At 46.0% G+C, this 13903-nt stretch overlaps 1 protein-coding gene across 1 annotated transcript in view; it reads right to left on the reverse strand.

Moving 5' to 3' along the window:
- SAFB (scaffold attachment factor B) overlaps positions 1 to 13903 on the reverse strand; it is a 39093-nt gene that overhangs the window by 24806 nt on the left and 384 nt on the right. Inside the window, exon 2 of the mRNA XM_039247505.1 lies at positions 10921 to 11005. Within this exon, the coding sequence (XP_039103436.1) occupies positions 10921 to 11005 (85 nt within the window). The remainder of the gene's footprint in view (positions 1 to 10920; positions 11006 to 13903) is intronic.

Raw genomic sequence — 13903 nt, forward strand, 5'->3', positions numbered from 1 at the left:
TAAAAAAAAAAAAAACCTGTCAGGGATAAGAATTTCCTTATAACATCTGTAAACTGATTTTTTCCATATCCTAATTCCATTAAGCAATATCAGGAAATCTGAAAAGATTTTTAGGAGAACCTTCTTTAAAAAGCACAGAAGAGGGGCGCCTGGGTGGCTTAGTCGGTTAAGCGTCCGACTTTCGCTTAGGTCACGATCTCGCGGTTGGTGGGTTCGGGCCCCGCGTCAGGCTCTGTGCTGACTGCCAGCTCAGAGCCTGGAGCCTGTTTCAGTCTGTGACTCCCTCTCTCTCTGACCCTCCCCTGCTCACGCTGTCTCTCTCTCTCCTAGAAATAAATTAAAAAAAAAAAAAATTAAAAAGCACAGAAGAATGTGGGGCGGCGCCTGGGTGGCTCAGTCAGTTAAGTGTCTGACTTCAGCTCAGGTCATGATCTCATAGCTTCTGAGTTTGAGCCCTGCGTCGGGCTCTGTGCTGACAGCTCAGACCCTGGAGGTGCTTCACATAACTGTGTCTCCCTCTTTCTCTCTGCCCCTACCCCCTGCCCTCTCTCTCTCTCAATAAATAATTTAAACACACACACACACACAAGAACGTGTGGTACTTGGGTGGGTCAATTGGGTTAAACATAGGACTTTGGCTCAGGTCATGATCTCAACGATCGATTTTGAGTTTGAGCCCTGTGTCAGGCTCTGGACCGACAGTTTGGAGCCTGGAGCCTGCTTCGGATTCTGTGTCTCCTCTCCTCCACCCACACTATGTCTCTCAAAAATAAACATTAAAACACATCCACACAAGAACACTAATAGCATCATTCAACACATTATGTGCAAATAGTCTTTAGTGGCTGGCTGGGAACACCGTTACCATTTTATAATTATCTCCATGGCAAAATACGTCTTGAACTTTAAAAAAAAATGTCTGGAATTCAACCCAGTGGTCTTTATATAAATATACCAGGAAGATGCACTAGCAGCATGTCCACAGATTTATTATATTTGATAAAGCTGGTATGAAGCTATATATACATTGTCCATCCTAGTTATTAGGAAAACTCTACTTAGATTTTTTCATCACCATGAACGTGCAACCCTTTATTGACCTCTCCCTTCCCTTTTTTTTTAAACAAATAGTCGTACATTTTTATTTATTTATTTCTGAGAGAGAGAGAGAGAGACAGCGTGAGTAGTGGAGGATCAGAGAGAGAGGGAGACACAGAATCCGAAGCAGGCTCCAGGCAGGCTCCAGGCTCTGAGCTAGCTGTCAGCACAGAACCCGACGCGGGGCTCGAACCCACGAACCATGAGATCATGACCTGAGCTGAAGTCGGCCACTTAACCAACTGAGCCACCCAGGAGCCCCTGACCTCTCCCTTCCATAAGAGGCAGCAGGTTCCCACAAGCAAAAGCAGTTTTCCGCGTTCAAAGCCACCTCTGCTCCAGAGCAGCTGCACGGGCTCACTGCAGCCCAGACCCTTTCAGGGGAGCTCTCTCAAGGATGAAATCATCTCAAGGATGAAGTCAAGAGGAATGTACCTGTGGTGCTTTGTTTTTGTTTTTATTTTTTATTTTTGAGAGACAGAGAAAGAGAGAGACAGACTGACAGAATCCAAAGCAGGCTCCAGGCTGTGAGCTGTCAGCACAGAGCCTGACCCGGGGCTCAAATTCACAAACCTTGAGACCATGACCTGAGCCGAAGTCAGACACTTAACCGACTGAGCCAACCAGGCGCTCCAAGAAAATGTGTGCTATTAAGAACAGTGCATCTTCAGTACAGAAAGCATAACATTGGCTGGGAAGCCTACTGAGAGTAACTATTTGGGAAAAGCCACTCTTCCAAAGAGAAGACAGGTGTTTAAGCCAATCCAAAATTGATGTGAATGAAAAATACAGCTCTCCAGAATAAATCAAAGTGCCATCTTTGTATCAAGAGAAAAGGATGCCCCTCAAATCCCTCCTCCACAGTACACAGCACCCGTTTCCAGGCTCCACACTACAAGGTACTGCTCTGCTGCTCTGCCCTGCCGTTGGTAACTGTTGATAGCCGGTAGAGCAGTAACCCGGCCCTCGCCCTCTTGCCCGGGACTCCACCTCCTCTTCCTCTGCTGAGCTGCTGCCTCAGGGCTCACCAGTGACAATGCCTCCCCCGACTCTGCCAGGGTTCCCCATGGCACCTGGAGTGGCCTGACGCATGCGGGCAGGTCATTCCTTTTAAAATGTATTTGATTAGGGGCGCCTGCCTGGCTCATGGTTCTCGAGTTTGAGCCTTGCCTCGGGATCACTGCTGTCAGCACAGAGCCTGCTTTGGTCTCTCCCTCTCTCTGCACCCCCCCCCCCCAGCTCATTCTCTTACATAAATAACTTAATAAAATAAAATAAAATGTATTTGATTACACAAACATATTTATGCAATTATAAGCTCAAAAACAGCCACATTCTTTACTGTCATTTTTACTTCAATAAAAGATTCAGCCTCTTTTTCTTGCACTACACACTAATCCACCTCCATCTTTTATTTTTACTGTGGATACTTCTTAGTTTAGGGACTCCCATGAAAAAAGACTTTTAAAAAAGTTAAAAAAAATTTTAATGTTGTTTTATTACTTTCCGAGAGAGAGACACCCCGCGTGAGCGTGAGCAAAGGAAGGTCAGAGAGAGAGGGAGACACAGAATCAGAAGCAGGCTCCAGGCTCTGAGCTAGCTGTCAGCACAGAGCCCAACGAAGGGCCTGAACCCATGATCTGTGAGAGATCATGACCCGAGCCGAAGTCTGACGCTTAACCCACTGAGCTACCCAGGCGCCCCTTAAAACATTTTTTTACATTTATTTATTTTTGAGAGACAAAGAGATACAGCACAAGTGGGGGAGGGGAAGAGAGAAAATGAGACACAGAATTTGAAGCAGCTCCAGGCTCTGAGTTGTCAACACAGAGCCTGACATGGTGCTTGAACTTACAAATCGTGAGATCATGACCTGAGCCAAAGTTGGACACCTAAACAACGGAGCCACCCAGGAGCCCCCAAAGAGGCTATATTAAATCACCATGGCCACCAACTGCCCATCGCCTCACATCCTTGCTAACATGGATTATTAGGAATGGTATAAATTTTTGCCAGGGTGAGAGGCCAAAATAAGAACTCTATTTCTTTTTCTTTCCTTTCCTTCAATTAGTAGCAAAAGAATCTTTTGTTATATAGGCCAATGTTTTTTCTTTGACCTTTGAGATGCTTATTCATAATCCGTACTTCGTCAACTGGACTGTGTATTTTCCTTATTTTAAAAACATTTTTTAAAATATTTATTTTTGAGAGAAAGAGAGAGTGAGCAAGAGCAAGCAAGAGTGGGGGAGAAATAGAGAGGGAGGCAGGCACAGAATCCAAAGCAGGCTCCAGGCTCCAGGCTCCGAGCTGTCAGCACAGAGCCCAATGCAGGGCTTGAACTCACGAACTGTGAGATCATGACCTGAGCCAAAGTCAGATGTTTAACTGACTGAGCCACCCAGGCGCCCCTGTATTTTCCTTATTCTGTAACACTTGCTCTCAGTCTGTTGCATCTGAGTTATTTATGATGTCTTTTGCTGAGAAGATTAAACCTTTCATGCAGCTGAGTTTGTTAGCCTTCTTGTCTGTCAGTTTTAGTGTCATTCCAGGTCATCACCACGCTATCAGAGTACCATCCTAGCCAGAATTTTCTATTTGGCATGGAAGGAGGAAGAGCAGATCCTTTCTCACCAACAGCCAGCCAGCCAACTATTCCAGGATCATCTACTGAAAAATCCTCAGTGCCACTTTTAAGATGAACAAATCATCAAACTTCCCACTGTTTCTGATAGCCTATTAAAATTGAGCAACTCCGGGGGCGCCTGGGTGGCTCAGTCGATTAAACGTCTGACTTCGGCTCAGGTCATGATCACACAGTTTGTGGGTTTGAGCCCCGCGTTGGGCTCTGTGCCGACAGCCAGCTCGGAGCCTGGAGCCTGTTTCAGATTCTGTATCTCCCTCTCTCTGACCCTCCCCTGCTCGCTCGCTCGCTCTCTCTCAGAAATAAAACACTAAAAAAAAAAATTGAGCAACATCAGGGCGCCTGGGTGGCTCATCGGTTGGGCAGCCAACTTCAGCTCAGGTCATGATCTCATGGTCTGTGGGTTCGAGCCTCGCATCGGGCTTTGTGCTGATAGCTCAGAGCCTGGAGCCTGCTTCAGATTCTGTGTCTCCCCCTCTCCTCTCCTGCTTGTGTTCTACCAAAAATAAACAAACATTAAAAATTTTTTTAAATAAATATATAAAATAAAACTCTACATCACCGGTTTTCCATATACTTTTTTATAATGTTTATTTCTTTTGAGAGAGCGAGCAAGAGTATGCATGCACACTGGTGGGGCAAGAAGGAGAGAGAATATCCCAAGTTGGTTCTATGCTGTCTGAGCAGAGTCCGACGCAGGGCTCAAACCTACAAACTGAGATCATGACCTGAGCTGAGATCAAGAGTCTAAAGCTTAACCGACCGCACCACCCAGGTGCCCAACGATTTAGTTATTCTTACATATTTTATTTTTAGATCACTTTGGGGGTAGCTGACAACTTTCTAATATGAAATCATCACATCTAGGAAAATGTTCTCAAAATTAGTCATAAGTCTTGAATACTTCCTGTTAGCTTTGCTATTTAAGAACATTAAATATACTACCTTTTACATACACCTTAAGTCTTTGACTTGCCAGTATTACTGCCACCTCCAAAATCCAAGAGACTCAATAAACAATTTTAACCAGGAAGTTCAGTTGGTGCACTGTTCCTATCAGCCAGAGCTTTATTTTTTCACATTTTTAAAAATGTTTTATTTATTTCTGAGAGAGAGAGAGAGAGAGAGAGAGACACAGCATGAGCAGGGGAGGGTCAGAGAAAGAGGAAGATACAGAATCTGAAACAGGCTCCAGGCTCTGAACTAGCTGTCAGCACAGAGCCCGACGTGGGGCTCGAATCCACAAACAGTGTGATCATGACCTGAGCCGAAGTCGGACGCTAAACCGACTTGAGCCACCCAGGCACCCCTATTTTTTCACATTTCTGAAGCTGCCATTGGCTAATTTGATTGCTTCAACAGTATTTAATTTCATGAGGCACATTCAGTCCAATAGACCTTACAAACCCAGCACTTAGAAACCACGAGGAATGGCCATCACAGTAGCAGAGTGCCACTCTCCACAAAGAAGAACATGGGTGCCTGGAAGAAATGGCTGATTCCCAAGGTGCAGCAGGAAAGTATGAGAGAGGAATACCTTCCTGTGCCAGAAAATAAGAAAGTGGTCAAAGAGTGATATGGACAGATCAAAAAGACACATAAGCCAGCCTGGAGGGCGCTCACTGGAACAATTTGAGCATCAAAATAATCACCATGAAGTTTAATAACTTACTGAACAAAGTAACAATCTCTAAGTTCACAGTAATAGGGGAGGAGAAGAGCAAGCCAATCTTTATGGCAGAAAAGAAACGAATACATGTAGATAGAATAGTACATTTAGAAACTCACCAACAGATACCCATCCAATGGATGCCAAAACTAATGGAGCAGGAACAAGATATTAACAAAAGTCTCAAAGTATCTTTCTCATAGATACAGTTACAAAGAGCAAGTAACTCCCCAGCAGAGAAAGCAGAGGAACACTACTTTAAGCAGCATGTACCTCCAGAGAGGATGCACTGAGAAGAGTAACTCTTCTGTTGGTACTGCTGATCAGTGTCTAATTTGAACCTAATATGGGAAAAAAAAAATTTCCAATGAAGGAATAAACAAACCCCAATTGAAAAAAAACAGCCTTCATAATAAATGATCTATACTCTTCAAAAATGGCAGTATCAGGAATACAATGAAGTCTTTAAAACTGTGATAGATAGGACACCTGGGTGGCTCAGTTGGTTGAATGTCCAACTTTGGCTCAGGTCATGATCTCAGTTTGTGAGTTCCAGCCCTGTGTCAGGCTCTGTGCTGACAGCTCAAAGCCTGGAGCCCACTTGAGTTCTGTCTCTGTCTCTCTCTCAAAAACAAACATTAAAAAAAAAAAAAAAAAAAAAAAAAAAGGTCACAGATAAAAGGAAACCAAACAGACATGGCAATTCAGCGCCACGCGTGACCCTGGATTTTTCTTCCTTTTGAGCTATGAAAAAAACCTAAAGTCTAAATAAGGTCTGAGCTTAGACAACTTTATCAACATGAATGCCTTGATTTCGCTAACTATGGTTATGCAACACCCTCGGTTTTAGGCAATACTGGAGTATGCAGGACAAAAGCGTACATGCCAGAAATTCCTTCTCAAATAATTCAGGAACGAAACCAAACATACATACGTACACATACATACGAAGACTGGGGGGAGGATAAAGAAATTTAGTAAAACGCTAACATCTGGGGAATCTGGACAAAGGTTACACAAAAATTTCCCAGTCTTATGTCTTTTCTCTAATATTAACTTGTGTCAAACAAACCAGCATCACAGGATCAGGTATTGGCTAAAATGCAAACATATCAATTTTGCTTTTCCAGTTAAATTTACTTTTGTGACAATTACTCCTAATCATTCTGCTTAAGGGCACCTTGGGTGGCTCAGCTGATGAAGTGTCCAATTCTTGTTTTGGCTCAGGTCATGATCTCAGGGTCCAGAGATGGAGCCCCGCTGACAACCTGGAGCCTGCTTGGGCTTCTCACTCTCCCTCTCTCTGCCCCTCCCTCGCTCATGCACATGCACTAGATTAATCGTTGAAGAAATAGAAATAAACATTAAAAACAACAACAAAAAAAGATTCTGCCGAACAGATTACTGGAGGACACTATGCTGGACAAGTGCTGAGATGATCTGACATACACATTCTAGGATTCTGATTAAAATCATCAATATGCAGATTTCAAAGCATTTTGAGTTTGTTCACCACGCGGGCCAGAAAAAAGAACTTCATTTTCATTAAAATCTTGGTATAGTAGGGGCCCCTGGCTGGCTCAGTCAGTTGCGTGTCCTACTCCTGAAGTCAGTTCAGGTCATGATCTCAAGACGGTGGCACAGGGCCCTGCACTGGGCACGCGCTGACAGCACGCAGCCTGCCTGGGGTTCTCTCTCTCTCCCCTTCTCTCTGCCCCTACCCCACTTACGCGTGCCTGTGCGAGTGTGCAAGTTCTCTCTTAAAATACATGTTGTTTTTTTTAAATGTTTTTATTTATTTCTAAGAGAGAGAGAAAGACCACGTGAGCAGGGGACGGTCAGAGAGAGAGGGAGACACAGAATCCGAAGCAGCTCCAGGCTCTGAGCTGTATTCACAGAGCCTGACGCGGGGCTCGAAACCACAAACCCGTGAGATCATGACCTGAGCCGAAGTTGGACGGTTCACCAACTGAGCCACCCAGGCGCCCCTTAAAATACATGTTTTAAGAAAATCTTGCCAAAATGCAATAAAGTTACTGAACATAATTCAGTATAACTTATATATTTGTCCTACCAAATATCAAAATGTACCGTAAAGCTCCAGAACAGAACAAATTATGCCAATCAAAGAATCTGGCGCAACGGAGTTTGTGCTGAATGATTCTATTTTACACCGAGTCCTAGAAGACGCGAAAGTAATCACAACAAACGTCTTTTAGGGAGCATGTGAGGGGGCTTAAGGGAATGTGACTGGGAAAGGACAAGAATTGGATAACACTGTTCCATATACTCTGATCCCTACCTACCTCACACCACATGCAAAAGTAAAGTCCAATGAATTGAACATCGAAATTAAAAACTAAAACCGTAAATATTACTCTATGATATAGAATATTTTTAATAATTTTAAAGGAAAAGAAGGCCTTTTAAAACACAACAGAAAATCTAGAAACCATATACAATTGATAGTTGACAGTACAGCATATGTTAAAATTAAAACTTTAATGACCTGAGGTGCCTAGGTGGCTCAGACAGTAGAGTATCCAACTGTTGGTATCAGCTCAGGTCATAATCTCACAGTTTGTGGGTTCAAGTCCTGTGCTGGGCTCTGTGCTGACAGTAGAGAACTTGCTTGGGATTCTCTCTCTCCTCCTCTCTGCCCCTCCCTTGTTCATACTGTCTCTGTCCCTCTCAAAATAAATAAATCTTAAAAAAAATTTTTTTAATAAAACTTGGACGATCTAAACATTACAAACAAGTTAAGTGATAAAGTAGGAAATGATAAAATAGGAAAAAACAACTACAATGTTTTTACACAGAGAAAGCCCTCAAAAGTCAGTAAGACAAACTCAGGAGAAAAGTGGGCAAAGGGCATGAAAAGGTAATTAAGAAAATACAGATGGCCAATTACCAGACGTTGTTTAATCCATGCAAAGAAAGGTAAATGAAAACTACCTTATGGAGAAATCCAGATAAATATACTTTTCTTCTACATAAGAGGCAACATTTAAAGTTAAGTAATATGCAACATCCAGAGAGAATTTAAATAGGCCCCCACCCCCACCCCAGGGTATTAACCAGTAAAGCCTGTTGAAGAGCCATTTGTCAGTAGCTATTTTAAAGTAAAAGGCACATATCCTTAACCCCATTATTCTTCTTCTATTAAAAGCTATCAAAAAATATATCCCCTTAACTACATAAAGATATTCTTATTCATGGCAGCACTGAGAATTGAAATTGCCAAGTGAAAACTGGAAAAAAATCTCAACAATCTCGTAATAAAGAAACTGATGAGCTAAATTATGGAATGGTGATATGAAACATTACTATTAACACGTTTAAGGAATCAGGTCTTTTTACTTGTAATCGCTGGGAACGCCTGTAACATGCTAAGTGAAAGAAGCAAACTACAAAATATTTTGTAAATTAAGACCTAGTTTCTTTCCATTTTTTTTTAAAGTTTATTTTTGTAAGAGAGAGAACACCAATGGGGGAGGGGCAGAGAGAGCGAGAGACCCAGAACCCGAAGCAGCTCCAGGCTCTGAGCTGCCAGCACACAGCCTGACATAGGGCTTAACCCCACAAGCGGGGAGATCATGATCTGTGCCGAAGTCGGACATTTAACTAAGGCACCCCGGTGTCCCAGGCCTTTCTTATAAAGAAAAATATATTTGCACAGTTGTATACGTGTTTCTGTGCATTTATTTTAAAAAGACTGCATATACACATAAAAGTCCAGAAAAGTATCCACAACCTTCTAATAACCAGGAAAAAAGGAACTTCTACATTTTACTTAATATGCGTCTATGTTTAAAAACAAATACAAGGGGTGCCTGGGTGGCTCACTCAGTTGGGTGGCCGACTTTGGCTCAGGTCATGATCTCACGGTTCGTGGGCTCGAGCCCTCCGTCGGGCTCTGTGCTGACAGCTCAGAGCCTGGAGCCTGTTTCAGATTCTGTGTCTCCCTCCCTCTCTGACCCTCCCCTGCTCACGCAGTTTCTTTCTCTCAGAAATAAATAAATCGTTAAAAAAATTAAAGAAAAACAAACAAACACAAGATACCCACTTAGAACACTCGTTCTTTCCTCTTTAAAAAAAAGAAAAGGAGATCTAACAGGCTCGATTTTCCCCCAGTAGGACTGTCTTTCTGTGATTTTCCAGTACTCTTTGCCCTGGCAAAGACATTCACTTGGACAAAGCCAAAAATGCACAATGTACTATGGACCACAGAAGTGACTTCATTCCACAGTGAAGTCACCTGACTGCTTTTCTCCAAGAGCTCACACCACACAGTGGGACTGACATTGGTCCCTGTTTTTAGACATTTCGAACCCAATTCTTCACCGCTGGCCAGACAACATAAATAATTCATTATGTTTCCGGACTTGAGGAATAAAGCCACCAATTACCAACAGAATTTTCAGAACTGTTCAAATGCTCAGTTTTAGTAGATATTTCTTTTTTTTTTTTTTTTTTTTATATTTTTATTTATTTCTAGGAGAGAGAGAAACAGCGTGAGCAGCGGAGGGTCAGAGAGAGAGGGAGTCACAGACTGAAACAGGCTCCAGGCTCTGAGCTGGCAGTCAGCACAGAGCCCGACGCGGGGCTCGAACCCACGAACCGCGAGATCATGACCTAAGCGAAAGTCGGACGCTTAACCGACTAAGCCACCCAGGCGCCCCTAGTAGATATTTCTTAAAACAGTAGCTGAATGTTACTGAGTTAAATTACTGCATAAATACTGAAGAGGAGGAAAGACCAGGAAGGCAGAGCCCCTGCCCTCAACAGTCTCACGGTCACTGACAGAGACCTAAGCATTAAAGTGAAGTACCAGGAGCCAGCTCACCGCACTGCAGAAGATGTAAGTGGGAAGAGCTGTTGAGGAACAAGGACGGGAATGAAGACGGATGGGGAGGAGGGAGAGGCACAGCACAGAAGTTCAGGAAAAGAGGCTCAAGAGGGGAAACCACATGTTTGGGGCCTGACTACAGCCCACCATGTAGCAGAAGAAGGTGGCAGGGGATATAGAGGGAAATAGAGATTCGGGTCAGACGGTGAAGATCACGAATGCCAAGTGGAATGTGGCATTTATGCAGTAGGCAACTTTGAAAGCAATGCTGTACGAGTCACAACTCTTGTTTGGGCCAGGTGGTATCTAAAAGGGAAGTTATATTTTGCAAGTCAGAGAAATAGGAGACCCAGGCAGTCCTAGACACTCCCTATGCAAAGAAAGCAAGAGTCTGGACAAACCAAGAACGGCTGAAAACCCACAGAGTAAAATGGACAAATAAGCAAGTACCCTTCCCACTCTGTCTGAATTCCTAAACATAGAGAAACAAAGTATACCAGGAGGGTCTTAATGGAAATGCAAAGCTTCACTCCAGGCCCTGTGCAGTCACGGGGCAGACCACAGTCCCCAACCACGGCCACGTACGCAGGCAGGCAGATTAGCAAAAAAAATAAGTGTGAAAAAAGTTCTTAAAGTTAGCAGGGCTTGTAAAACCCTCGATACCTTTGCTGGATCTCTTTGATGTCTTCTTGTTTCCTTCAGAGGTAATTTCAATTTCATCAGGATTACCCCCTTCATCTTCAATTGCCTAAAGAGAAGATCAAAAAAAAGTTAAGCAAAAAAGGCAACACGCAGACTTGACTTTCACAGAAACCTCAGAAAAGGGCTCCCCCTGACTCATTTGTGGTCCAGCTCTATGTTGGAACAATGATTCCGGAGTCAGACTCTACTAGTCCCTAGCCATATGGGCTAAGGCAGATTTACTTACTCTGAAGAGCTCACTCTGGAACATGAAGCTAATAAAAGTACTCACCCCAGAAGGTTGTTCTGAGAACCCTATCATCTGTGTAAGTCAAGCGATCAACATTCCGCTTTATTTTTTCTTCTTTTAATACTACCATCACCATAACCTACTGGACCAAGGGGAACTCAAAAAGGGAAAAGCCCACTCTTCCATTTCCTACCACTTCACCCAGCAATGTGACCCCTACCCCCACCATGCCCACACTTGGCCCTGTCTGGACACAGTACTTACTAACGCTCACAGGCTGAGATCATACGGTGTGTGCCACAAGCCTGTGTTGACGTGTGTTACCTCATCAGGTCACCCACACCTATGACTGACTCCAAAGGTCTTGCTCTTAACCTTTTGGGGAAACACCTGAAAGGATGCAGAGTTACAAGGCTCTCTTGGCAAGCCGGGCCTGCCACCCTGAGAGCCCATCACTCACACCCAGCCTAGCTCCAAGGAGGCACTCCGCACACTGCTACTGAGGTAGTCACTGACGACATCCCGGATGCTGGGCTTTCCTTTCAGGTTTTACTGACACCCCCCCCTCCCGTCCGCTCACCACTCTACTGTCCCAGGAGCACAAGTTCTATTCAAACCCCCTTCAAGGAACATGTTTTGTTCGCAGACGGTTTCAGAAGTTCCCAATTCTAAGGAGCTTCCCAGTGTGGACGTCTGAATTTGAAGTGGGTCTTAGCTCCACGTCCAATCCATACCAGGAACAAAGAAAATCTCTCCCTTCTCTAAAGCCAGAGCAAGGAGGAAGAATAGGAACTTCTGCTCTGGGACCCAGGAAAGCACACCCGGAAAGCCCTCCCCCCTCCCCCCTCTTGCTGGCAACAGAGGACTCTGGAATAGTGCAGGGGGAACAAAAGGTGTGCCGCTGTGCCCCTCCATACGGCTCCCCTGGGTGCAGGGTTTACAGCACCATCCCTAGGGACACTGTGGGCTCTGAGTCATCCTTTCAGGGCTTGGAAAAACTGCACTCTTTGTGCTCCTCCACCCTTTCCTCATTTCCTTCCTGGAAAAATGACTGGAAAAGGGACACTAGATGCTAAAAATGAGAAGGAGAGAGAAGATTAATAATTGCAGCCTTGCTACTGCAGGGTAGCAGACAAACATAAATGCTGACATTTATATACTTTCCCTGCACCCCTAAGAAAATGGAAGGGTAGAGAAGCAGGACACGGCTGGCAGAGGACAGTGCTGGGGGGCCCCTGGAGCCGCACACCAGTCTCAGCCCCCCACTGGGCAGGAAGGCTCAATGCCATCCTAACAGCTCTGCGCCCCTGCGGCCTGTCTGGGGTGAAAAGAGGATAAAGGCCCCAATTTGGCTTTGCTGAGCCGGGGCCCTGGTGGCTGGGAACACACGGACTACCTCTCCCCAGTGCCAACCCTCATCCTCCCGGCATCTTTCTGGGTAAATATCTTGTTGACGAGCTTCGCCGTGTCTTGAACAAAGGAGGTTAGTCTCCATGGTGAAGAAAACACCAGCTCGAGTTGGAAAGGCCCCACTGGCTCTGGGCTAATCAACTCCCCTTCCCGAGTCCACGCTTCCTCATTCGGAGAATAGGAAACCCCTGCTTCCTCTTACTAGTGATCCGCAACAAATAAAACCCTAACACCCATTGTTCGGGGGCCAGGAGGGTGGAAAGAGTAAGTCACACAGTCCGCAGGGGCTGTGACTCCGGGCGGGGGGTCCCCAGACACTAACAGGTGGATCACAGGAATAGGGAAGAAGGGAGACGGGGGCCCAGGCACTTCACTAACTCCTCATACTTCTCACTTTTCACGCCGTCCCTCACAACGCCTGAGGTTGGGGTGACAGCCCTGGCTCGGCAAATAAACGGCACAGAGGACGCTGAGCTGTAACCCCATCAAACCTCGCTGTGCGAGGTTACATGCCAAGCCCGTTCGCGCGACCGTCCCTTCTTCCTACAGACTAACCCGGCTGCGGCGGCGCCAAGTGTCGTCCATGCCCATGATCGGGCCACAGAGACCAGAGCCCAGACACAGGGACGGAGCCCCGAGGCCGCCTCCGCGCTCCTACCAACGTCTTTCACGTTTATGGTCGCTATGTAAACACTCCTTTCCTTTCCCCGTTATCTTCTGGACCTACGGCTGGCCAATCCACAAACCGCTTTTCCTTATTCCTTTCTCCTAATCGCTCGAAAGCGCCCTTAGCCCGCCTGCTTTGGAAATGAACCCTCTACTCAAGCTCCGCTGGCCTTAACGGGCCAAGGAGCATCCACGTCTCCAGAGAATGCCCGGCGGCCAGCGCGGGCCCAGGAAACCCGCCGGCCCAGGTTCCGATCCCGACGCCTCGTCTCCACGGCCGTGTGACCTTGGCCGAGTCCCCCAACCTCGCTCAGGAAAAGAGAGGTTCCGCGCTTTCCGTCATTTTTGCCGGCCGCGATGGGGACAATGAGCGGAAGGCCCTGCGCGCAGTGGCCGGTGCGGAAAAGAGGAGCCCGCGGCCTAGGTGCCCCGCCGCCCGCCGCTGCAAGGCCGCGGCGCTGCCCCGGGTTCGCGCCGAGACTTCCTTCCCGCTCCCGAGAAGCGCGGCGTTCCGCACCCGAGCCCCACCGGGCTGCGCGCTCCCGCCGAGGCCTCGGAGGAGCCGGGAAGAAGCCCGGCGCGCCGGGCCAGGCGCAGGCCCCGAGAGGGACCGGAGATGGACCCAGAGACCAGGGGACT

This window comes from Hyaena hyaena, unplaced genomic scaffold, assembly GCF_003009895.1.
Source record: "Hyaena hyaena isolate Hyena2069 unplaced genomic scaffold, ASM300989v1 scaffold_296, whole genome shotgun sequence".
NCBI lineage: Eukaryota > Metazoa > Chordata > Mammalia > Carnivora > Hyaenidae > Hyaena > Hyaena hyaena.